At 48.0% G+C, this 25049-nt stretch overlaps 1 protein-coding gene across 1 annotated transcript; it reads right to left on the bottom strand.

Moving 5' to 3' along the window:
- Nucleotides 1–1265: 1265 nt before the first annotated feature.
- On the bottom strand, nt 1266–24627 carry MMP23B (matrix metallopeptidase 23B). Its single transcript, XM_048518507.1, has 8 exons — nt 24228–24627; nt 20659–20804; nt 17155–17294; nt 15171–15338; nt 9590–9754; nt 8125–8235; nt 2895–3021; nt 1266–1759 (listed from the first exon to the last, which is right to left on the bottom strand). Exons 1-8 carry the CDS (start codon nt 24396–24398, stop codon nt 1585–1587), a joined length of 1203 nt encoding a protein of 400 aa, XP_048374464.1. The 5' UTR covers nt 24399–24627; the 3' UTR covers nt 1266–1584.
- Nucleotides 24628–25049: the final 422 nt, after the last annotated feature.

The raw sequence follows: 25049 nt of genomic DNA on the forward strand, positions 1-25049 counted from the left end.
GTCTGTTCTGGGGTGACTTCTGCTTCGTTGCCTTTTTTAATATCTGGTACCCCTTCACCCACACCAGCAAACTTATTTGCAAAATCTGTTTGATGGAGTCAGACAAACCAACCAAAATGTGATTTAAATACAGCCTTCTAAAAGATATGCCTGGGTAATTCAAAGCCAGGGCGGATGTTAACTCCAAACATGCAGTTATATGTTCTCTCTCCTTCTGTCTGCATCATTATCGCAAGCCTTTTTTTGGACTCGTCCGATTTCATTTCAAACTCCACGTAGGCACCATGATTCTAGATTATCACGGAGAAGAAATTCAAAATCCAAGTGCGGGAAGCGCTTTATTATACCAGAAGAGAGATCATTTATTGGCAGAACTCCCAAGCAGTCACACAGCTTTCCAGAAGCTGCAAATAAGAGGGTTTTTAATAATGGAAAGAACTTTTGTGGTCAGTATTTAGCCAAGAGGGGAAAAAAACACATCTCCGCATAACCAAGGTGCTAAACCAGGGGTCTGCAACCTGCGGCTCTCCAGAGGTTCATGGACTGCAATTCCCATCAGCCCCTGGCCATCCAATACAATTCCCATCCAATTGGCCCTGCTGGCAGGGGCTGATGGGATTTGTAGTCCATGAACATCTGGAGAGCCACAGGTTGCAGACCCCTGTGCTAAACAGAAGAACTGACCTCCAGAGCTTAGCTGTGTGAATTACAGTTTTAAAATGTGATGGCTCAGAACCGACGTTCTCATGAACATCGTTACTTAGCACCGTAAAGCGGTTCAGAGCCCTTCGCCTTTAAGGCGATCCCTTAAGGCATTTGGCAGTTTTAGCAGCTGTTGAATGTTGAAGGCCACTAAAAGCAAAGGCTAGGATATTTGACCCGAGCTCCCGTCGACAAAAACCATCCCAACTTCACAGTTCTATGCCATTGTAATAAATATCCCAGCACTTCAACCCGGATCTTTGAGGGAGTTCGCTTTTAGGAATATCCTTGCATTCTGTCATCGGTAACACCACAGTGTTAAACCAACAAATAAAATCAGCCTCACTAGCTGATTGTGCAACTTCATTGTTACTTACATATGCTAAAATGGGTGGATTCCACTCAACACATGCAAATCACATTTGCTAACTGCACCCTTTACACTTGTTAACCAATGCAAATGGTTCTTTCTCCCACCCTGGACATTCCACAGGTATATATACTCCACTTGCTTTACTACCACCAGATCCTCTGAAGATGCCAGCCGCAGGCAAAACGTCAGGAGAAAATGCTACTGGAACACGGCCATACAGCGGAAACCCCACAACGCTCCAGCGATTCCGGCCATGAAAGCCTTCAACAGTACAAAATCAGCCCCGCTCTTCCCATCTATACGATCAGGAGGACTGCTAAAAGGTAAACTTTTCTAATTGTCCATACACACTTTTCATTTTTTTAAAAGAAGCTATTGTCTCTGGTTGAAGAAGACCCAGCATCCCAACAAAGCAGCCAAGGGATGGATGCAGGAGAGGAGAAAATGGGCTTTGCAGACCCGCTATTGAGTTGCGGAGAGTCCAAAGCTCTGGCAACGTCCTGCCTCCCTTACTGCTTCACCCTGACTCTCCAGGAGTACGTGGTGAGGATCTTGGACTTCTTCTTGACGATGCAAGTGTAGGTGCCTTCGTTGATCGCGTTGGCTATGATGCTCATGTGGTCGTCATTCAGCGAGAGATACCCCGGATAGGAATATTCTAGAAGCTCTTTATCTTTGTACCAACTATACGGGGGGTGGGGGGAAGCAAAGAGGAAGAAGGGAGCGACAAACATACGTGAGTTGATCTATTCGTTTTTTTAAAAGGAAACTCTGTACATTTTTTCGTTTGCAAGCCGTAAAGGCTAACATGAGATCGGCACCGGCAAAGGATTTCCAGAAAGAGCAGGGAGAAGATATTGATATTCCCCTTCTGTTTAGAAAGCAGATGGCTGAGGGGGCAGGGAGGTTTAGAAAAATGATGAAATAACCTGCTCTGCTTCCCACCATGATGCTAGAATTCAGGTTTGTCAAATGCAGACAGTTGCCAATCTCCAGGCAGGTACTGGCATTCTCCTAAAAATACAGCTGGTCTACAGACTATAACGGCCCCTTCCGCACATGCAGAATAATGCACTTTCAATCCACTTTCCCAACTGTTTGCAAGTGGATTTTGCTCTTCTGCTCAGTAAAATCCAACTTCAAAGTGCATTGAAAGTGGATTGAAAGAGCTTTATTCTGCATGTGCGGAAGGGGCCAATGATTAGTCCCTCTGGAGCAAATGGCATATTCGGAGGATGGACTCTAACCCGGCTGAGCCCCTCCCCAAACTCCACCCACTCCCGGCTCCTCCCCCAAATCTCCAGGAATGTCCTAACTCAGAGTCGGTACCCCCACTTAGTGCAATTGACAGGAAGAAGATTCAGGGTAGACAAAGGGAAGCAGCTTTTTAATATTTTGCACGAAGTTAACTGATGGAATTTGCCGCTACGAGATGCAGCGAGGGCCGCTGGCTTAGGTGGCTTTGAAACAAAAATCAAGACAAACGAATTAAGAAATCCACAGCAGGCTGTGCGTGTTTTCTGCGATCTGGTAGTCTTAGCTACCAGACTGTAACAGCCAGTTGATTCTGGCTGTGAAAGCCTTCGACAATACAAATCAACAGCCACCAGCCAAGACTGCTATTTGGAACCCCTCATGGTCAAAGGCAGTATATCTTGGAATGCTGGTTGCTGTGTGAGAAACAACCAACAGGGAAGAGCTCTTATCTTCCTGCTCCATTTCTAGGCTTTCCAGAGATTATTCTTGGAAACAGGATGCCAGGCGGGGTGGGTGGGGGTGAGAGCAGGGAATATCCTATGAGAAGAAGCTGGATACTTACTAAACTTTGCCCTTTTTATGAATGATCTTCTGCCCACACCGGAGGGTGACGTTCCTGCCCTCTGGAACTGTCCTTGTTTTCATCCTTGGAGGAGGCGGAGTTGGCACCGCTGTTGGGAAGGGGAAATCTGGAAGGGCAAATCCAAAACAGAACCATACATGGGGCTTAGAATCAGACGGGTAAGCTCTGTTGCACAGAGAATGATGCAAAACACAGGATCACACAGGAATCCTGATTTATGAATGTAATTAAAATATGAAGACGCCTTACCCTGGGTCGGATGGCTGACCCTTCTAGATCACTGCTGTCTAATCAGGACTCAGAGACAAGACTTGCGGAGAAATTCATCCATCAGCTTTATTTGGCTGTTACTAAAAATATTTGGCTTAAAACATTTCTTGTTTGTCACCCATGGCTCATTCCGCACATGCAGAATAATGCACTTTCAAACTGCTTTCAGTGCTCTTTGAAACTGTGCGGAATAGCAAAATCCACTTGCAAACAGTTGTGAAAGTGGTTTGAAAACACATTATTTTGCGTGTGCGGAAGGGGCCCATGTCACCCTTCCCTAACTTTAAGCTAGTAAATTTTCTTTATAAAAGCAAACTCAGCATCTCTGCATCTCTTTTGCCACTGCGCAATCTCTGCTACTGAAGTATCTCTCTCAGTGGCATATCTAGGCAAACTGGAGCCTTGGGCAAAACCTGAGTTTGATGCCCCTCCCCATGGGTGGCGGCCACCCTCCCCCACCACGACCAAACAATGATTTTTCCCCACCAGATCATATCAAAGTCACCATCACATTATAGAACATGGCCCAACTCACAAATCTGAACACAGGGATGGCTCATGCCACACAGTGGAACATACATTACATAATCGTCAGTTATGCTGTGTAAACAGTGTGTCTGTTGTGGGGAGAGGAAGGGACATGATCTTCTAAGTCACCTTGAGTGTTCCTACAGGAGAGAAAGGTGGGATATAAACCCAAAATCATCTTCTTCTTCCTCGCAGGGGGCTTGCACTCCGCCCCCTCCTCAGAATCAGGCAGTGGAAAGGGGAAAGTGGGAGCTGGCTGTACGGGACTTGCACTGGGCTGGGCACCACTATTTTACCCGCATGCACAACATGGTCCCACCGGTGGGAGGAAAAGGGTTGCCACGGCAAAATGGGCTTTGGACTACAGGCAGAGGAGCCCAGTTTTGAATATTGCTTTGCTGTTGACAAAACAACACCCTCTGCAAGCAGAAAGCTAGAACGCCAGGGGAGAAAGGCGGCGGCACATGAAAGGAATCCCCTCCCTTTCAGACTGCAGGCTCGCCTCTGGTTGCCCACCTTCCCCATCATGATGCTGGGTTTAATTTGTGTGCCATAGATACAGATGCCATGACAACTATGACACCATTTCCCTGGCCAGGACTGAGAAGCAAAACATGCACAGAGGTTGCATCCAGGTTGACAGTTCCAACCTCAGCTCCGTCATCCCCCCCCCCCCCCGCCTCCCCACTGGCCAGGCTCCCTATGTGTGAACTGGGCCATAATGGAGGGAGGAGATTGGAAAATGTCATTTTCAAAGTTCATTATGATGCCTTTCATCCCTCCCCCCCCCCCTCAATTACAGGTGAGTCATTGTCCCTCTGTGTCTCTTTCTGACTTGCAGTAGGAAAGACGGGATGGAGAGTTTAATTTAATTCATTTACATCCCACGTTTCTCCACAATGGGGACTCAAAACAGTATTTATCATTCCCTTGTCCTGTTTTGCCTTCACGACAATCTTGTGAGGTAGGCTAGGCTGAGCGAATGTGACTGTCATTGGCTCCCGTCATTGGCTTCAACCGCCCTCCCCCTGGCCTGGCTCCCTCTGGACCCCGTCCCCCCCCCACCCCCACCCCACGTCCTGATCGGCAGAATCAGCTCCACAGTGCTCGGGAGAGCCGACCCCCCCCCCGTCCCTCCCCTGGACCACCCCACCCCACCCTGACCACCGCCTTCGCACGAGATTCTGTGGTGATTCTGCTATCTTCCCGAGCCTCTTTAAGCTGGCAGCTGGTTTGGACAATGGAGCCGAGAGCCCCCAGGGCTGCATTTCTCAGGCGCTGCCTTCGCACGAGGCCGCACGTCGAGGTTGTGACGTGTCGGAGTCTCTTTGGGCAGGGGAGTCGCTGCTGCTGCCCTCCGGTGGCCAAAGGCGCGAACTACAAGCGCCGACCCCCCACCACGCGGCATTTCCCAGATTACAGACTATAGTTATAATTCTCATAGTTATAACGGGCTTTCTCAGCGTTATCACGCTCTCTGAGAGCATGCAAAGGCCGTCCTGGGCTCTCGGTTCCATTTTCCAACCGGGCTGCCAGGTCAAAGAGGCTCGGGAAGTCAGCGGAATCCCCCCACCCCACCCCAATAACATCCACCTGCGGTCTCGTCATTCACTATGGGTTATCAGGTCATTCACATCTCTCCTCTTCAAACACGGAGGTTCACATTTGGAGGGAGGGGGTGTGTGGGGGGGGGGGAGAATTGGGAGGTCGAGTCCTGAGCGGAAGAAGCCCAGAAAAGCCACAAACGGGAGTTATTCGCGTCTCCCCTCTGCAAACACCGGGGTAAGCGCTCGTAGTTTACGACTTTGGCCACAGGAGAACACGTTATAACAATAGCAATGGCTGTTATAACGATCGCTATAACGATCGCTACACCAGCCATCGGTACCACGATCGTTATAACAGCCGTCGCGATTGTTATAACGTGTGCTCCGGTAGCTGCTTATGACCGTTATAACGATCGTTATAACGATCGCTATACCAGCCATTGTACAACGATCGTTATAGCAGCCACTATTATTATAACGTGTGCTCCGGTGGCTACATTGCAACGATCGTTATAATGGCCATTGCTATTGTTATAACGTGCTCTGATGGCTGCTCATGGCCGTTGTAACGATCGTTATAGGGATCGCTGTTTCAGCCATCGGTGCAATGATCGTTATAACGATCGTTATAACAGCCGTTGCTATTGTTATAACGTGTGCTCCGGTGGCTGCTTATCCCCGTGATTGCAGAGGGGAGATGTGAATGACTCCCGTTTGTGGCTTTTCTGGGCTTCTTGCCCTCAGGCCTTGACCTCCCAATTCTCCCCACACACACACACCCTCCAAAGGTGAATGTGCTTATCTCCGTGTTTGCAGAGGGGAGGTGTGAATGACCTTATAACCCACATGAGTAGACCAATGACGAGGACCGCAGGTGGATGTTATTTATTAATGAAGGATTCCGCCAGACTTATTCCCCCACCCTCTTTCACCCGAGAGCCTAGGACGGCCTTTTCCAGGCGCCGCCTTCACACGAGGCCGCACGTCGAGGTTGTGGAGTGTCCGAGCCTCTTTGGGCAGGGAGTCGCCTGAGGTTAAAGGTGGCTGCCCTCCGGTGGCCAAAGGCGTGAACTACAAGCGCGTCTCAGACTCTGGGCGCCACTCCGCAAAGGGGCTTTTGCTCCAAAGAGGCTCCGACACTAGGCAACCTCGACGTGCGGCCTCGTGCGAAGGCGGCGCCCTGAGAAGCGTCATCCTGGGCTGCTGGCATCCCTTTTGTACAGAAGCCCCTTGGCCAAAGAGCCTCAGAAAGTTAGTGGGCCCCCCACAACCTGCACATGAGGTCCCGTGCGAAGGCGGCGGTCAGAGTGGCGCTGTCCCAGGCTGTTGGCATCCACTCTGCACAGGGGTCGAACCCCCTCTTCCAGGAGCGCTGGGAAGCACCAGCTCAGGGGCTGGCAGATGTGCAAGACGTCATTTCTGGTCCCTTCTTCCCCATACAGTCTCCCCCACATTTCTGAAAAGCACAAAGGGGGGCTGGCTCCTGGCAACTGCTCTTTCATTGGACTGGCTCCCCCCAAAAAACCCTGCCCCCCTCTTTCAAGAATAGAGGGCACACACAGCTGCTTTCTAGGTATCAAACTCCCAGCCCTCCAAATAGTATGGACTACAGTTCCCATTATCCCCTGCAACCATCATGCTAGCAGGGGATGGAAACTGTAGTCCATAACATCTGGAGGGCCGCGAGTTTGACATCTATGGTCCAGGGAGCCCCATGAGCGAAGCAGCCGGCGGGGAGGAGGGGGCCCTTTCTGTAGGGTTGGCGTCGGCGGCTGCTGCTGCTGGAGGTTCATCGTTGTCACTGGTGGGGGGACTCTGGCCACTCTCCCTCCGTGGTCCTGATGGACGGGGAGGGGCTGTCAGTGGAGCGCTCAGCTGGGAGGTCCTGGGGGGGCAGGAGGAGGGGGCAGCTGTTGAGTGAGGGGAGGCGGGGGGGGGGGAGTTCTGGTCCCGGGAAAGGGAGGCATGTGGGGCTGATCTTGTCCGCCCCTTTACTCATTCCACAGGACCACGAGGAGGAAGACTGGAGGAAGGCTCCTTGCTGCTGCTGCTGCTGCTCCTCCTCTCAGGGAGACCCCTGAGCCCACCTGAGCAGGTGAGTGGAGGCTTCGTGCCCTTTTCTCCCACAGGCAAGGGGGGCTGGAACACCTCAGGACAGTGGTTGTGGGATGCAGCCAAGCAGCGGCAAACGATGTCCTTGGGATGAATGTTGTGCTTGAGGAACCGGAGAAGGACGGCGGAGTGTGTGTGTATGTGAGTATGTTAAAACATATTCATGGCTGCAGCAAGCACAGCTCCACAGAAAATACACGAGAGGGTTCCTTTTTAACTCAGAGCGACGTCATGGGGATGGCATATCTTTGTAGGAATTCAGGCCTTCACAGGGCCTTTTTAATTTCCCCTAATGTCTTCTGAAATCTGAGTTGCTCTTCAATGTTGGCACCAGTCACAACAAATAGCAGTAGCTTTTGCAGTTTAAGCAGGAGATTTGTGGAATAGTGGCAACTGAGTTAGTTAGCTTGTACTCACACTGGGAGGGAAACCGTATACTGATCACATCTTCTTCCCGTGACATGCTTCTGAAGCCATGGATCCGGGCAAAACGTTAGGAGCTAAAGCTACCAGACCACAGCCACAATAGTGCCCAGAAAACCATTCTCTCTGAATATATATTGTTCAGAAAATCACAACACTCTCTCTCCCCCCCACCCCACTGTCTCCCAAGCCCAAACTCTTCTCCTTTTTCTACCAACAGCTGCCTGAGCCAGTCGAAAACAGCTTTCTGGGTCTTTCACAGCGAAGCTTCCTCGGGGCATGGGTTCCGGGCGCCCAACTGCTCCCAAAAAGAGAGAAATCACTCTTACCCAAGCAGAAGTCGCAGCTCTGCGGACAATGCTTCTTCATTAGTTTGGTCCGTTTCTTGCAGAAGCCCTTCCGAGTCCAGGATGGGCAGAGAAAAATTCGGTCTTTACAGCCTGAAATGGAAAGAGCCGGCGGGTCAAAAATTGACTCAAAATCACAACCAACTGTTTTCTTTGACCTGTGCGGAAACAGGCTGGGTAGGAACACACCTGGAGAGGTGGGGTTTGGGGAAGAAAGGGTAAAAGCCATTTTCTCCAGGGAAATGGATCTCTATAGTCTGGAAATCCATTGTAATTCTGGTAGATCTCCAAGACCCACCAGTGGTTCAGATGCCCTAAACTGGGAACAGGCTGTGGGAAGATGGTGGCTGTAACTGGGAAAGAATAGCTCTGAAACAGAGGGGGCCTCAAAAAACCTTTGGCACAAGAAGGAAGTCCTTCAAAGAACCTGCAGTCGGCCCAGACTACAGCTAACTTGTGGGAATTCATGAATGTGTGGATAGGAAGATTGGGGGAAAACAAACCTCCGGAGCTTTGCAGAACCATTGAGTGGGATTCGAACAAATGACCGGGGGAAAGTTTTTTGTTGATTCGCTTATAGAAAAATGTCCCACAACTGCTGGGGCCCCACCCTGCTTTCTAAACCCCTTCCTGGGAGTGCACAGAGAGCTGGGTTGGCAGAGAGATCTAGGGCTGGACTGGGAAGCCAATGCAAACATCATTTTCAAAGATAAAGGGCGTAAAAGCAGGAGTGAGTCCGTTGCAACGGCTCCTTTTTGGTCTGCGGGCACTGATGTTCTCTCTTCCTTCAGGCCGTTTGCTTTTTCCCGAAGCTATAAATTGAATTTCAGTGACAGATTGAAATCCTTTTTCTTTTTCGTTCCACCCTAAAACGCTCTGATTGGAGGAAGCAGTTCAAGCCACTAATCCCCAAATCAAAAGCATCTTGTCTTGTGTAAGATTCTTGGTTTGGCCGTACTGATGGTTTTGGCTTCAGATGCATGGAGAAACAGGGATAAACTAACTCATTTAGTGCTAGTGTTTGCGAGTGTCTGTCACAACTCAGTTACTAAAGGGTTAACTGTATGTAAACAAGTCAGTGAGGTCACTGTTTTATGACCCAGTCTATTGATTAGCCATTGGTCAGCATGACCACCTCTGCATCCCACATAGAGCAAAAGTTATCAAGTTATCAAGAAGAAGAAGAAGAAGAAGAAGAAGAAGAAGAAGAAGATGATGATGATGATGATGATGATGATGATTGTGGATTTATATCCCACTTTCTCTCCTGCAAGGAGACTCAAGGTGGCTTACAAGCTCCTTTTCCCTTCCTCTCCCCACAACAGACACCTTGGGAGGCAGGTGGGGCTGAGAGAGCTGCGAAGAACTGTGAGGTCACCCAACAGGAATGTAGGAGTGTGGCAACATATCTGGTTCACCAGATAAGCCTCCACTCTCACACGCTCACCATAAAGCCTGAAGATCCCCCACATCTCGTCCTGGGAGATGACATTTTTCCCGGTCAGCGTTGCATTGAGATGCATCAGAGCATTGGGATCCAGGGAGTGCATCAGCCCAAGGGCGTGACCAATTTCGTGAGCGGCAATGTGGACCAGGTCAGTCAGCCAAACCCCTGGAGAAAAGGGAACACTTTTTATAAGACCAAACATCACAAATGCGTAGTAGTTTTCTATTACAAATTCACAACAAAGCAAGCAAGAGAACTTTACAGTGCAACAGAATTCTTCATCAACAATCACGCAACAAAGTGAGCGAGCTTTAGAGTTCACCAGGACTCTGTCAACAAACACACAACAAAGCAGCGAGCGAGCTTTAGAGTTCTACAGAATTCTTCGACCACAAACACAACAAAGCAGTGAGCAAGCTTTAGAGTTCTACAGAACTTTTCATCAAGTCAGTTGCTATGGAAAAGCAATTTGGGTGGAGGGGGTAAAAAAAAGAAAGAACATGTTTCAGCCAAATACTTGTAAAATGGCATATTTAAAGAGGGGGGGAGTATCATGGGACAATCTTAAAGTCTACCATTTATTACGACTTCAGGTTCTGTGGATCAAAGTCCGTTTCGTTATACTGAATTGCAGGCAATAGATTTTTATTTATTGTATAAACATATTAGACAAACAGACAGATAGACATAAAAGGAGGGGATTGTGGTTAAAAAGACATGCCACACAAAATGATCTCATTTGGGGCGGCTGTGAAAAGTCAAAAGAATACAAGCGTTGCTTTGCAATTGGCTATAATTCACAACACTTGGAACAGACGTTTAATGACTTCAATATAACGAGGGAGAGACTGCGTTATCTCCTATCACAGCTGGAACAAACTGCATCCAGAAAGCCCTTCTTTGGTGAGTCACCCACATTCAGACTTCACAACTAATTGGGGTTGAATCCAACCACAGTTCGCTGCGTCAAGTGAGCACAGCCAAAATCAAAGATGCTCGGAGATCCTTCAAAGAGCCAACAGGCTTTGCTTCCTTAGAAAACAAACAAGATCACAACACAACAAGATGTCTGACATAAAAAAGACACAAAGAAAGCCATAATTTTTTTCCCCATAGATGCATGAGCAGAAAGTTAAGCACGTTTAGATTCAATAGTACCATCGGAGGACAGATACATGGGCTCTTGAGATCTATTTTAACTGTCTATCACATTCAAATTCCACGTTTGGCGTATGTAGCTCTTGTCTTCACAACAACCCAGTAAGGTAGGCAAAGCTGAGAGAAGTGATGGGCCTCAAGGGCTTTCCATGAGCTTCATGAAGGGTCATGAAATCCCCATGGGGTGTGGGGGAATGCAGTGGGGGGAAGGTTTCCAGATCCAAGTTGGGAAACGCTTGGAAATTTGGGAATGGCACCTGGGGAGGCTAGGGGCCTCAGTGCGGCACGAGACCCCTCCAAGGAAAATGATTTCTGGAGATGAGCTATGATTCCAGCTAATCCCCAGGTTTCAGCTGAAGGCTGGCATCCCTAGTTTCACGGCTGACTTGAACCCAGGTCTCCTCAGTCCTACGCTCCGTCCATTGAACGACACTGTCTTTATCTGCCATGAGTTTGTCTTCCCCCATTTACAAGACCCCTCACATTAGGCGGCAGACAGGCAAGGGAGCATCAGGCCCTGATTTTGCCAAGGGGGGTCGGAATATTTTAAGGCTTTAAAAGTGTTTGTTTTTCATCAAAAAGACACCCTGCGTTCATCTCGGCCCAGCAAGGAGATGTTGTGAAATCTGGGTTTTCTTTTGACAATAAAAGTCTCAAAATGCTCCTCCAAAACTCTGTTTTTCCTTCTTCCTAAATAGGAAAGAGTCATTTGCAAATTTAGCTGATGGCTGTCACGGAAAGATGGCTGGATTTCGAGGGGGTGTGTGTGTCTGTAACTCCCCGCTCACAGTGTCCACATATTTGTGTGTGGAAAGAATCCGCCGCTGAGCCCGAAAAGCCATTTTTCTCCGATGCTTTCACATCATGGCATTTTGTGGCCCGTGTAAGTAACATATCTGGGGAAGGAAACTGCGACCCACATCAGACGCCTGCAATTTATTTTATGGACGAGTCTCATCTCCCAGGGAGAGGGTTGTAACAAAATTATTGGTGAATTTAGATGAGGGGGATTTGGAAAAATGGGAGGCAGATACTACCAGATATTACTAGCTGGTGTAGCAGGGAAACAAAATTAAGCAATTAAAGGTTCAGTGGAGCCTAATTTCTACAGAGGAGGCTGCTACCACATCTCTGTATGATTAACTGCTCTTGATTCATCTCTTCCTAGCCTGGCTCTGCCAAGACAAGGAATTCTGTTGTGACTCCACATGTGGTGTCGTTCAGTAATGTAATCATTTCCAATACAAAGATACAGAATAATCGTCTCCCATCAGAGGCTGCCCGTTGCCACTCTGCATGAATTGGCATGCTGCTTTTAATTTAGCGTTCACTGGCAGCAGAAGATTCTGCTGCAGCTCTGCTAACTGTGAATGCTAACTGTGAATGCAGAGCGACAACCGTTGCATCTTGTATGAGTCGGTGCTTCAGGCGTTCCTCTTTTCAACCTTTTCGATCAGCCTCTACTAGAATAAAATGATTCTGCTGCATCTGGAAGGACTGAACGTGTTTATCACTCCTGATACAGAAACACAACAAATTTGCCTGACCCTGGAGGAGAGTTTCTGTCGCATCTCTGCGTGAATAAGTAGTCTGTGCTTGCTCCTTCCAATTGGCCTGCACTAGGGTCATACAATTCTGCTGCTTTTCCAAACAGAGCCTGATCCGACCACCACCTCCAAAACAGCTGTGCAACAGAATTTTCCACTCTCTCAGGCTCAGAACAATGACTCATGCAGAAACCCAAGCTTCTCTGAGGGTAAGCAGAGGGCAGTCTGCCCCCAATTTAAATCAGAAAAATAGAAGCATGCCTAAATAGAAGAAGACCTCTGGAAAACTACAGGAAGGTTTGACAGTTAAAGCTGTTTGCTCCTATTGTGAGCCTGAGAGATACTACAATCAGTTAATTTCAATCACTTTCAGGGATTTAGTTTCCACCTCAGAACGGATTAATTTATTTTGTTTGTCTCTGCTCGATTTTACCCAACAGATTTCACATGTATTGTCGAAGGCTTTCACGGCCGGAATCACTTGGGTGCTGTGTGGTTTCCGGGCTGTATGGCCGTGTTCTAGCAGCATTCTCTCCTGACGTTTCGCCTGCATCTGTGGCTGGCATCTTCAGAGGATCCTCTGAAGATGCCAGCCACAGATGCAGGCGAAACGTCAGGAGAGAATGCTGCTAGAACACGGCCATACAGCCCGGAAACCACACAGCACCCAAGATTTCACATGGCTCACTCTTATTATTAATTACGCTGCTAATCCTTCTATGACAAAATGTAAGCAAAAGATAATGTCTTCAATGCTTATTACTTTCTTAATTCATTTACTGATTTTAAATACGCTCCCAAACACCGCTGATTGTTTTTGCAAAAGGATGCAACATTTGCTGGGTTATTCTTTTCGTGCTTGAGAGAGATTTTCCCTGGTTTTGTGCCATTGATTATTGCTGCGGTTTTAAAAATAATTTCCGATTGTTATTTTGGATATTTAAACTTTTTACCACTGATGATGTCTCACAGCTTGTGTGCTGCCCCGTGTTCCTGCACTGAGGCATTTCTGACCAGCATTTGAAAAGAGGAATGATTGATCTGAAACGTTTGACGCAGCTTAATTTTCACTGCCTGTCTCTTTCCTGTTGTAAAATCGTCTTACAGCACATATCAAAGTGTTGGCTGTTTTTATAGCTAAGTATATTTTCGCCCTATGGATCTCTTGACGTCTATAATTGTATTGCCCTCAAAGAACCAGTATAGTCGAAAGTTTCAGTGGTCACAAATTTACCATTAAAAAAATCACATCTTACACATTAGGCATTCGAATGCTCGTAAAATATTCTACCCCTGCTGTGATGTGTCTTATCTCTCTTTTTGCTTTCTTGGCGGTGTGGGTTTGTTTCAGTATTCCTTTGTTTTCTTCCTCTGCTCAAGATCCATCTGCTAGCCATTTAAAGTTCATAGAGGACCAGACCCTTTCAAGCCATTATAAGGCGTCCGTCTTTGCCCACAAAATGACCACGTATGCAGAAAAGCTGGTGACAGAAAGGCAGAAAAATGTAAACAGCCTCCTGGCACAGAAATTGAGAGAAAGGTTTCGGGGCCTCTTCCATCGAGAGCTCAAACAGCCGGATTTGAAAGAGGAGAGGGGAGGGGAAAGGGTTATGTAAGTGTGGCTGAAAAGTCCCTAAATTGGGAATATTCTTGGCATAATATTCACATGCTCAAAATGTGTCTGCTGTCTAGTCAAATAAGACAGGAGAAGGAAGAAGACGAGTTTGGGTTTATACCTCCCTTTTCTCTCCTGGAAGGAGACTCAAGGCAGTTCACAAACTCCTTTCCCTACAAACTCCTTTCCCTTCCTCTCCCAACTACAACCTTGTGGGGTTGATGGGGCTGAGAGAGTTCGGAGAGAACTGTGACTGGCCAAAGGTTACCCAGCAGGCTTCATGTGGATGAACGAGGAAACAAATCCAGTTCACCGGATAAGAGTGCTCTGCTCACGTGGAGGAGTAGGGAATCAAACCTGGTTCTCCAGAATAGAGTCCACTATTTTAACCACTATGCCCCATGGGCTGTGCATGCTACCTCTATACCCCATGGGCTGTGCATGCTACCTTTAACCGCTATGCCCCATGGCTGTACATGCTACCTCACAGTGAGGTAGCATGCTACCCTCCAAAGCATCCCTTTTCTCCAGGAAAGTTAATATCTGGAGATGAGCTTTAATTCTAGATCGGGGGTCTGCAACCTGCAGCTCTCCAGATGTTCATGGACTACAATTCCCATCAGCCCCTGCCACCATGGCCAATTGGCCATGTTCTGGTCCTACCTGGAGGTTGGCATCCTTACCAATCACTCAGAAAAGGGCAGTTGAAAATAAAAATGAAGGGGAGAGCATGAATAGGTCTGATTTTCTCAGCCAAGCTGGGTTTCCAGTGTCCACAGGTGACAAAAACAGATATGAACCACACAGATCTTTACTAGCAGGAATACTAAGTTATCAGCAAGAATCTGGCATTTAATAGTCTGTCCCAAGAGAAACTGGATTTCGTGCCCTGAATAAACTTATGGTAAGGGCCTGATTTTTGTCTGGTTTTAATCATTGAGGAACAGCTGAAAAGCATTCACACCTGCCGGCAAATCCACCTGCCCCTAGAGGCTCATCAGAATATGCCGGACACTTTCAAAATGTCATTTTTTTTGTAGCCATGAGGGACTAGAAATTTATTTTTTTTTAACTTGAAAGCTACGGTTCTCAGGAAGGCTGGCTCTGCGTCAGTAACATACTCAGTTACAACCCTTTTTTCACCTCCAGAATTTCAGCACGCTGCACACGCAGCCCTGGTTATTTCACGGCATGGCAGGGAAGATTTACCAAAAGTTGTGCAAGAGAAGCAGTTTCTCCTCCGGCAGGGTGGAAGGTTTACCTTTTTTCCAGCTGAACCTCGTCTCCCCCACGATCCAGTATTCGTGGTCATCGAAATGGATCTCACCAGTCTGCGGGAAAAAGGCATGGGCCAACTCTCCTGTCGTCCCATCGAAACAGTGATGGATGTGGGACTCCAAGCAATCCGTGTGGTTTATGGAATAGAAGCCTGGGTAAGGGAGCATAAAGAAAGAGCACCGAAACACAGGGACTGAATCAATTTTTGCAAACACAACAAAGTCATCTTGAAGATACAGAGGCCCTTGCGTTTTCAATGAGTGGTGGGATCCAAAAATTTTAGTAACAGGTTCCCATGGTGGTGGGATGCAAACTGTGGCGTAGTGCCAAAGGGGCTGGGTGGGGCACGACGGGGACGTGGCCAGCCATTCCAGGGGCGGGGCATTCCTGGGCGGGGCTGTGGCAAGGATGCAGCCGCTGCGCCAGTCCTTGGGCGGGAAACGAATGCACGCAGGCGCAGGCTGCCACGCACGCCGGTGCACCTCCTGCTAGACTGCTTCAAGTTCTGCGTGCTACTGCTGAGAGGAGGGGCGCAACTAAGGCAATAATCACGTGGCAAAATCACCAATTAATAACCCCCTCTCGGCACACACAAATAATTAGTAACCTACTCTCGGGAACCTGTGAGAACCTGCTGGATCCCACCTCTGCTTTCAATCCACTTTCAATGCTCTTTGAAGCTGTGCGGAGTAGCAAAATCCACTTGCCAAACCATTGTGAAACTGGATTGAAAACGCATTATTCTGCATGTGCGGAAGGGGCCAGAGCCAGATTCTACTGGTCCTTTCTTAGGGTCGCCAACTCCAGCTCGAGAAGTTCCTGGGGATCTGGGGGCAGAGTTTGGGGAGGGCAGAGTTTGGGAAGAGGAGGGAGATCCGCTGGGGCGGGATTCCATCAAGTCTACTCCCAAAACTTCTGCTTCCTCCCAGGGAAAATATCTCTGTAATCTGGAGATCAGTTGTAATGTTGGGAGAATCTGGAGAATGGCCACTTTGGTCCCCCTGCTGATCACCGGACGAAACTGAAAACAGGCTGCAAGAGCAGCATGCAACATGCGCGGGGATAACAGCATCATAGGAGCAATTTTGGGCCCCTTCCGCACATGCAGAATAATGCACTTTCAATGCACTTTGTAGCTGGATTTTACTTTACAGCAAAATCCACTTGCGAACAATTGTGACAGTGGATTGGAAGTGCATTATTCTGCACGTGCGGAAGGGGCCTTGGACCTTTTTTGTCATCAAATCACAGGTGACCTATGGTGACCCTGTGGGGTTTTCAAGGCAAGAGACATCTGGGGGTTATTTGCCATTGCCTGCCTCTGCATCCTGGTATTCTTTGGAGGTCTCCCGTCCAACTATTAGTCAGGATCAAGGCTGAGACTGACCCAAGATCTCCCAGTCAAGGCTGATGACTGACCCAAGATCTCCCAGCAAGATTCCCTGGCAGAGTGGGGATTCGAACCTGGTTTTTCCCGATCTTAGTCTGAAATCTTAAGCTCTGCACCGTTTTGTCTCCGGGGATTATTAGATACCCCCTCCGACATTTCACAGAGGAATATAAAGACAAGTTTGCAACACCTCTGTTTTCAAGAAGAGGAGGAGGAGTTTGCATTTATGACCCTGTTTTTCCCAACCGTAAGGAGTCTCAAAGGGGCTTACAACTCAAACTCCTTCCCTTCCTCTCCCCACAACTGATGCCTTGTGATGTAAGTGAGACTGAGAGAGTCCTGAGAGAACTGTGACTGGCCCCCGGTCCCCCAGTGGGCTTCATGTGGAAGAGTAGGGAAAAACCCCGTCCAACAGATGTGGAGGAGTGGGGAATCAAACCTGGTTCTCCAGATTAGAGTCCACCACTCTTCAACACGACCCCACACCAGCTCTCTTAACAGCCCCACCATCATACACCACCAAACACCCACCTTTGCCTTTCCAGAACATTTGAAATGGCGCCAGGTCGGGGCTTACCGATTTTCAGGTCGCTGGCTTCGCTCGGCGACACTTCCCGAAAGCTGAACGGCGAGACATCGCTCCACATGCGGAAAGCGGTCGCCAGTCCCTTCCTCGTCTGGCTCTCGTTGATGAGGTTTCTGGGGAACGACAGAATCCTGCAGGGGAATTAAAAACAGAAGGGAGGACGGGTGGATCCCGGAAGTCATGAGAGACCAAGAGTGGTGACCCTCCTGGAGCTGGACCAGCCCTTGAAGTCTACGTGAACCATCCAGAAGAAAGCAGGAATGCAGTTCTTTAATTCTGAACACATCACCACAGCCAAGAAAACGTGCTCCCCCCTGTATTTTTCTCTCCCATTTGAACGGGGCCACTTGGCACACTACCTGTACTGCTTAATAAACCCTGTTCAAAGGAGAGCCATAATGCTCGCCAGGTTTAATGTTATGCCTTCTGCCTTGTTACATGGCAGATTTAATAAGCAAGAAAAGGCTAAAAGATTGTGCCCATGTAACGATGGCTCAGTTGAATCTCTGGCCCACCAATTACTTCACTGTCTCAGATTCAAGGAAATCAGATCCAAGTATGTGAATCTCACTCCTTTACATTTACCCAATCTCCCCGATTTAATTAGATTACACTACTTGTTGGACAACCCTGATCCTTCTCTCTGTATGACAGTGGCAGACTTTCTCCTGGAAATTACTAAATGCCAGTAGATTTCCTTCGTCCTAACACGTATATCCTGTATTGTATATGCTTTTTAATCTGTTTTTATTATTGTTGTACTGCTGTCTATGCCAATAAAGGCTTGCTTCTCTAATTCTGAACACCCGTGAATATCCACGAAGCTGTCCTACACTGGCTAAGGCCATCAAACCACCCAGTTAGTATTATCTACCCAGGCTTCCATTGGCTTTCCATCGGCTTAACTTCCTGCTTAATTTCTCTGCAAACCAGGAAATTATTTGGAAAGCCCAAGGCAGTCATAAAATGCCTTATTGCAGCTCGTCCTGTTCAGGCTTGGCTCCTCCTGTGACCTTTGTATGAAAACAGTGAGCTGATTTTGATTAAACTACCGTGTGTTTTAAAATGAGCAGTCTCCACCTTCATCTTGAAGTGGTACAGTCCCATCATGATTCATAGGGTGGCCAGCCTCCAGATGGTGGCTTGAGATAGCCCAGTATCACAACTGATCTCCATGTTATAGAGCTGTGGTGGCAAACCTTTGGCACTCCAGATGTTATGGACTACAATTCCCATCAGCCCCTGCCAGCATGGTCAATTGGCCATCCTGGCAGGGGCTGATGGGAATTGTGGTCCATAACATCTGGAGTGCCAAAGGTTCGCCACCACTGTTATAGAGAAACGGCTGCTTTGGATGGCATTGCTGAGGTTTCTCTCCTTTCCAAAGCCTGGCTCCGTCCGTACAATCTCTAGGTATTTTTCAACCCAGAGTTGACAACTTTAGCTTCAGGGTCTTAGGCAGGGATCTTTCACATCAACTACTGCACATCACTACACCTACAGCGTGGTATGGTGGTTAAGAGCAGGTGGATTCTAATCTGGAGAACTGGGTTTGATTTCCCACTCCTCCACCTGAGTGGCAGAGGCTTATCTGGTGAACCAGATGTGTTTCCGCACTCCTGCATTCCTGCTGGGTGACCTTGGGCCAATCACAGTTCTTAAGAACTCTCTCAGCCCCACCTACCTCACAAGGTGTCTGTTGTGGGGAAAGGAAGGGAAAGGAGCTTGTAAGCCACCTTGAGTCTCCTTACAGGAGCGAAAGGTGGGGTATAAACCCAAACTCTTCTCCTCCTCCTTCTTGGTGCTTTTTAACTGGAGATGTCAGGAATCGAACCTGGGACTTTTGGCATTCAAAGCATCAACCATTCCAAGCCACAGCCCCTCCTGTTTTGGATAACAGGTAACACATTCCTGCCTGCTGGTTTCCTTTTGAAGTAATGCTGCTGTTTGTCCATTTTATTACCTGCCGGCTCTATCTCAGCATTGATCGGTAGATTGGGATGTTATTGTTTAGGCTTGCTTTTGTTTATAAGCAAGGTTTTTATGTGCTACGTTGCTATCATAGACGCAGACTAGGCAGCAGTCGTGCCGAGAAACTGTTTCAAGACATTTCAGCCAATTAAATAAATATGTGGTCTCGAGCAACTTGGAAGAGGGATGGGATAGAAATGTAGTTTTTAAGTATACACATGCATGTATAAAACGCGTTCCTCGCCAGTGCTCGGAACAAAGGCCTCTTTCGTTGGCCGTCAGACCCCAGGTCTCTGGCCAAGAGTGAGGTAAAATGTTTCAAACCTCCCAGGCCAGCCGCTTGAGGTTAACCAGGCCAACGTCCTGGCATTTGCCAGCTCTTCATGTGGCACTTCTGGTCCTTGGGGGGCGGGGTGTAGCCTGATCCAAGCCTGTCACCCTCTGCTTTGCACTTCTTCGCGCAGCCATGACTGGTCAAACCTGCGTCTCAGTCTAAGTCTCAGCAAGGTGACAACATTGATGTAGTCATATACCTGGCACAAAGTCCTGCTAGCAAGAAGTGCCAGCTATTCATCCGTTATTGAAGCAAATGGATCTCTCTCTCTCTCTCTCTCTCTCTCTCTCTCTCTCTCTCTCTCTTTTTAACATTGAGAGGCCCAATGAGAATATCGCTGAAAAGTTAAAATTTTGATTAACCAGTGTTGGTATTTTGCAAGAGTCTGTCACAATTCAGTTACTAAGGGGTTAACTATTTGTATGTGAACTCGTTGCTGAGGTCAGTGTTTTATGCCCTAGTCTATTGATTAGCTATTGGTCAGTAAATCGCCATTGCTTACATGTTTGCAAGCATGTATGTCATTGTCAGAGGTTACAAAGTTAACTCTGTTTGTTTATACCACTGTAGTGAGACCCACCAGACTAGATAGTGGATAGAAAACAAGATGTAGTTCTAATACTGTAAATATGTAACAGAGCAGCATAGCATTTGTTGTTTTGATCCTGTGTAGCCCTTCTTTAAGCAAGTAAAGTATTTTTTATACAAAAGCAACTCAAAGGTGGTGATGGCCATTAACCTGGATAGCTTTAAAAGGGGCTTTGACAGATTTATGGAGGAGAAGTCGATCTAGGGCTCCCAATCTTGATCCTCCTTGATCTGAGATTGCAAATGCCTTAGCAGACCAAGTGCTCAGGAGCAGCAGCAGCAGCAGAAGGCCATTGCTTTCACCTCCTGCATGTGAGCTCCCAAAGGCACCTGGTGGTCCACTGCGAGTAGCAGAGTACTGAACTAGATGGACTCTGGTCTGATCCAGCAGGCTCTTTCTTATGTTCTCTAGCTATCTTTCTTTTCCCCCTGGAGGGTGCTTCTGCATCTCTGCTAAATAAGTATCTCTTTGAATATTATCACCAGCCAACTGATGCCCATCTACAAGCTCTTTCCCCCTTCCCAGCTAGTTCAACAGCAAAACAAGCAGCGGTAACAGTTTGCTGAGCTTCCGACCTGCAGCGCACGAGAAACAGCCTCACTTGTATGTCAGGTTGAGGTGGTCCCACTTCAGGTGTCCTGGGGTGAGCGTGTAGCGTTTCTTCCTCAGGTGGGGATGAGGTGGGAAAACAAGGTCTCGGGAAGGTGGGGAGAGGCCATGTGGAACACCTGGCCATGCAGCTGTTTCCTTAAAAGACAGGACAGCAGGTCAGACATTTTGAGCAACTTCTCAGGGCAAATTCACAGACCCTTTCTCAGTGACAAAGGGAGGAGAAACTGCACCTGGGGCATGAGCTGCCTGCGTGCCCCCTCCCACCCTGAAACACCCCTGAACACACCACCCCCGACACCCCCACCCCGACACGTGATGGCAATGGCGAGCCCGGGACAACCTACCATGGATGTCCCTATTGCTGCTCCGTGTCTGGAAGGAGGAGGAGGAGTTTGGATTTATATCCCCCCTTTCCCTCCTGTAAGGAGACTCAAAGGGGCTGACAATCTCCTTTCCCTTCCTCCCCTCCCCTCCGCCACAACAAACACCCTGTGAGGTGGGTGGAACTGAGAGAGCTCCGAAGAACTGCGACTAGCCCAAGGTCACCCAGCTGGCCTGTGTTGGAGTGTGCAAGCTACCCTGGTTCCCCAAATAAGCCTCCACAGCTCAAGTGGCAGAGCGGGGAATCAAACCCGGTTCTCCATATTAGAGTGCACCTGCTCTTAACTACTACACCATGCTGGCTCAACAAAGCATGGAAAGTTTCCCTACTAGTCTGAAATATCTCTTTTCCTCCCAAAGTCCCCTTGCACGAGCTTTTCCTGGTGTCTGCCAGTTACTTTGCGCACATTGACTTGGTTTATCCAATCCAACATCCTGTTTCCAAGATGGGGCAGCTAGGGGCAGGGTTTGCCAGCCTAGATGTCCACCCTCCAAAGCAGCCTGAATTTGACACTCCATAACACACCCGTGGCCAGGAAGGGAGAAGACACCCCCCCCCCCCCGGTTTCCATTAACTGTTGTTGTTTTCCATTCTTTGGGGAAATCGGGGACATCCAAGGTGGGGTGGAGGGAAGGTGAAACCAGGAAAGTTCCACTAGAGTGAGAAGATGCTGTGAACCTTAGAAGGGAAAAAGGGACAGCTCAAAGCGCTCCAGAGACAGTGTCAGATTTCCCTGCTCTTTTTAGGAGGGCATTTCATGGACGCTCTGGGAACGCAAGCCAGGAATTGAACTGGCAAGGATGAAAGCTTGTACTGAAAAGACCTCGCTGCCCTGGGAAGTGCCAACTCAGCCCTCATCAGATGCGCCCCCTCCTGCTGCCACACTGTGCCAGTCTCTCCAACCTTACATTGAAGAAGGTTTTCCAGGAAAGCATGACAAACCAGAGAGCCGGCCAATGCATTAAGTGCAGGGCTGAGATGTTCCAAGCAGAAATGAGCCGTGTTACTTGCTCCCTGCTTCTCGACTCCCGAGACCATGTTGGCCTGTGTGCTGTTACCTACTCCAGGTTGGGAAATTCTTGGAGATTTGATGTGGAGGAATAAGTAAATTTCCCCCCCCCCCCCCCCCCCCGCAGAATGGCTGTAAAGACCCAAAGTAACACGTCAAGAATTCCACACCTATGTGGCTTTTGAAATATGTAATATTTAATAATGATCTGATTTTAGGTTAGCCCTCCCCTGTGTTTTCGTAAGAATCCTTGTCTGGGCACATCTTCTGAATTAAACAAGGCAAAAGAGAAGTGACTCATACAGAGATAGACTAGGCAACCTCCTGCGAGGTCGAATTGTTCTGCTGCCTCTCTGCATTTCGGTGGACTCAGCCTATCCAAACCAAAAACAGTGGTGCAGCAAAGTGACCCAGCCCCGGATTAAACTAATTGGGAGGAATCAGGGCCAGAAACTCCTGCAGAGAAGTACCGGACAACTCCTGTGGAGAAACACCTTGGGTTCATAGCCCATCGCACTTAATTAGTGTGCAGCGAGATGTAAACTAATAGCCCTCTTCTGGCAATTACAGGTCTACTCTATTGCCAGCATCCTCTTGACCTTCTCTCAAAAACCTTGCCGAGCCAGCTAGCAGAAGAAGAAGAGGAGGAGGAGTAGTTTGAATTTATACCCCATCTTTCTCTCCTGTAAGGAGACTCAAGGTGGCTTACAAGCTCCTTTCCCTTCCTCTCCCTACACCTTGTGAGGCAGGTGGGGCTGAGAGAACTTCAAAGAACTGTGACTAGCCCAAGGTCACCCAGCAGGAATGTAGGAGTGCAGAAACACATCTGGTTCACCAGATAAGCCTCTGCCATTCAGGTGGAGGAGTGGGGAATCAAACCTGGTTCTCCAGATCCAGATCCACCTGCTCTTAACCACTACACCACGCTGTTTTGTGAATGGCTTTTGAAAGTTGGGGGCTACAAGCTTCCTGCTTGTTTGAGAGAAACAATTTGGTAGTTTGAATGTAGCCAGAGAGGAGGTCTGAATTTTGAAGTTCACTGACCCAAAGGAATCCACGGTGAGTTCCACAGATATACTTTGGGGAGCTGGCGGCGGGAGGGGGAACCGTACTGCCTTCTGACTGCCAGCCAGCACCCTCGTGCTTATCTGGGATATTTGCAAACAAACCGCTTCTTACGAAACTCTCCAGCTGATCCTGCACAAGGCCGGCGCTTCCTGCCACTCGAGGAAACGACATTCCTATTTGAGGGGAATTAGTCAGCCTTGTAAATGTGCATCCGTGCGCATGCACAGACTCTGCGCCAAAACATCTATTCATAAGTAGGTCATATGGCTGAACTCCCTCCAAATCTGGAGCAAAGCAAGTATGAAATTCATCTGGCCCCAAGGTTTGCATCCATCCGGCTCTTTGTCACTGTATGAACTTTTCCCCATATGGTTGAGCGTCCTCCTCGCAGGCACGTGGTTTTCAAAAGCAAAAACAATGTGTAGAATTACACCCATCAACGATATCAGAACAAAAGTTCAGAAACTGGGAAGATGGAGGGCAGAGGACGAGAACCTGGCAATTTCATTTCCGAGATCCTACAATCTCAGAAAAAGTCCAACCAAGGATGCCCTAACTTTATAACAATGCTTGCATTATGCTGGTCGAAGAGGGAGATACGCTGCCCAAAACCCAAGACAACAGCATGGTGGATTCTGCAGTCTTTCATCTGGGAGATAGCTTCCTCCCCTCTATAATATTCTTTCCCCCGCCCCTGCCCAGAAACAACATCGGAGAACAGGAATCCTTTGCTATACTTTAGAGGTGTCACCAATAATATTTGTCTTCATCGTGCAAGTTCCTACTCTCATCTCAAATCTAACTGCATGTTTTATAACCAACATTCTTCATGGTAAGAAAAGAAGCAACAAGATTGACTTTATTAAGTAGCATTAGATGCAAAGGGTTAAATATGATGTTATAGTTCTGAACAATGCCTAACCTACATACACCCAGTGTAGGGGAATAGAACAGTTACACCAGCACCAACACCAACCATGGCGATGTGCATGCCTAGAAACCAATATATCTTACAGTAAAGAAAAGTACACAAATGATTGCTATTTGAATGAATATGTATATAAGATCTCTGCTCTCAACCACTTTAAAAACTTCTTACCTGAATTTTTGGAACATCTTTTCCAAGCGGGTGTCTGAGAGCAGCCAGTAGAACCAGGAATGTGAAAATGCATGTAAAACCCAGGATACATTGATATTTATGGCTTTTCCGACTATCGCCTGGAAGAAAATTGTGAGCATCGTCCGCCCGGAGCCTTTCCGCATAGTCCATGGCTGTCTTTTATTAAAGGCAGAGAGATAAACGTGCCCCGTTCGCAAGCATCCAGTATCCAGCGTGTTGCAGCCGTGGCGGCGAATGGATGGAGCTTGGTCAGATATCCACAGAACTATTCTCTCTCTCTTTTTTTTAATGGCACTGAAAGAAAAAAAAGCTAGGCTTTACATATAACCTCTGTTTGACAAGCCAAGCATTTTATCAGCCTCTGCCAAGCTGTATCATATTTCTGGGATTCAGTCCTCTTTCAGTGGAGGAGGGGAAAAACCCATGCGCAACAGCTGGGCTCATGGAAGGCGTGCACTTTCTCCAGCTGTGTGTCAGCAGCTGGATAAGTGAGGCTCCAGGTTTATGCAACGAGAAGGGGGAGGGGAAGATGGGAAGGGAACACAGGAGCTGGAGGCAAAACCAGCCCTTGGAATATTTCCTTTAAGATGGCTGGTCCGCGTTAGGAAATTATGTTGCTCACGGCAGTTTTGAGGATGCAAACTGGAAAGCGGGCATGTATTTTATTTCGAGGCCGTTTGGGCAATTATTAAGCAGCCTTTATGGTTCAAAAGAAGCAATTCTCCCCTGTAGGCTGGGAGAACAAACGTTATATTTTGAAGCTTAGTCTGGGGTAACTCCCCTACAATAAAAGCTAACGGC

Source organism: Sphaerodactylus townsendi, linkage group LG16 (genome assembly GCF_021028975.2).
Source record: "Sphaerodactylus townsendi isolate TG3544 linkage group LG16, MPM_Stown_v2.3, whole genome shotgun sequence".
Taxonomy (NCBI): Eukaryota; Metazoa; Chordata; class Lepidosauria; order Squamata; family Sphaerodactylidae; genus Sphaerodactylus; species Sphaerodactylus townsendi.

Excerpts from the sequence above, each read along its gene's own strand:
- MMP23B (XM_048518507.1), bottom strand. The coding sequence starts at position 24,398 with ATGGACTATGCGGAAAGGCTCCGGGCGGACGATGCTCACAATTTTCTT. Across the intron at positions 20,805-24,227 it reads AAGATGTTCCAAAAATTCAG|GAAACAGCTGCATGGCCAGG; the intron begins GTAAGAAGTTTT and ends CTGTCTTTTAAG. Across the intron at positions 15,339-17,154 it reads AGCCAGCGACCTGAAAATCG|GCTTCTATTCCATAAACCAC; the intron begins GTAAGCCCCGAC and ends TCCCTTACCCAG.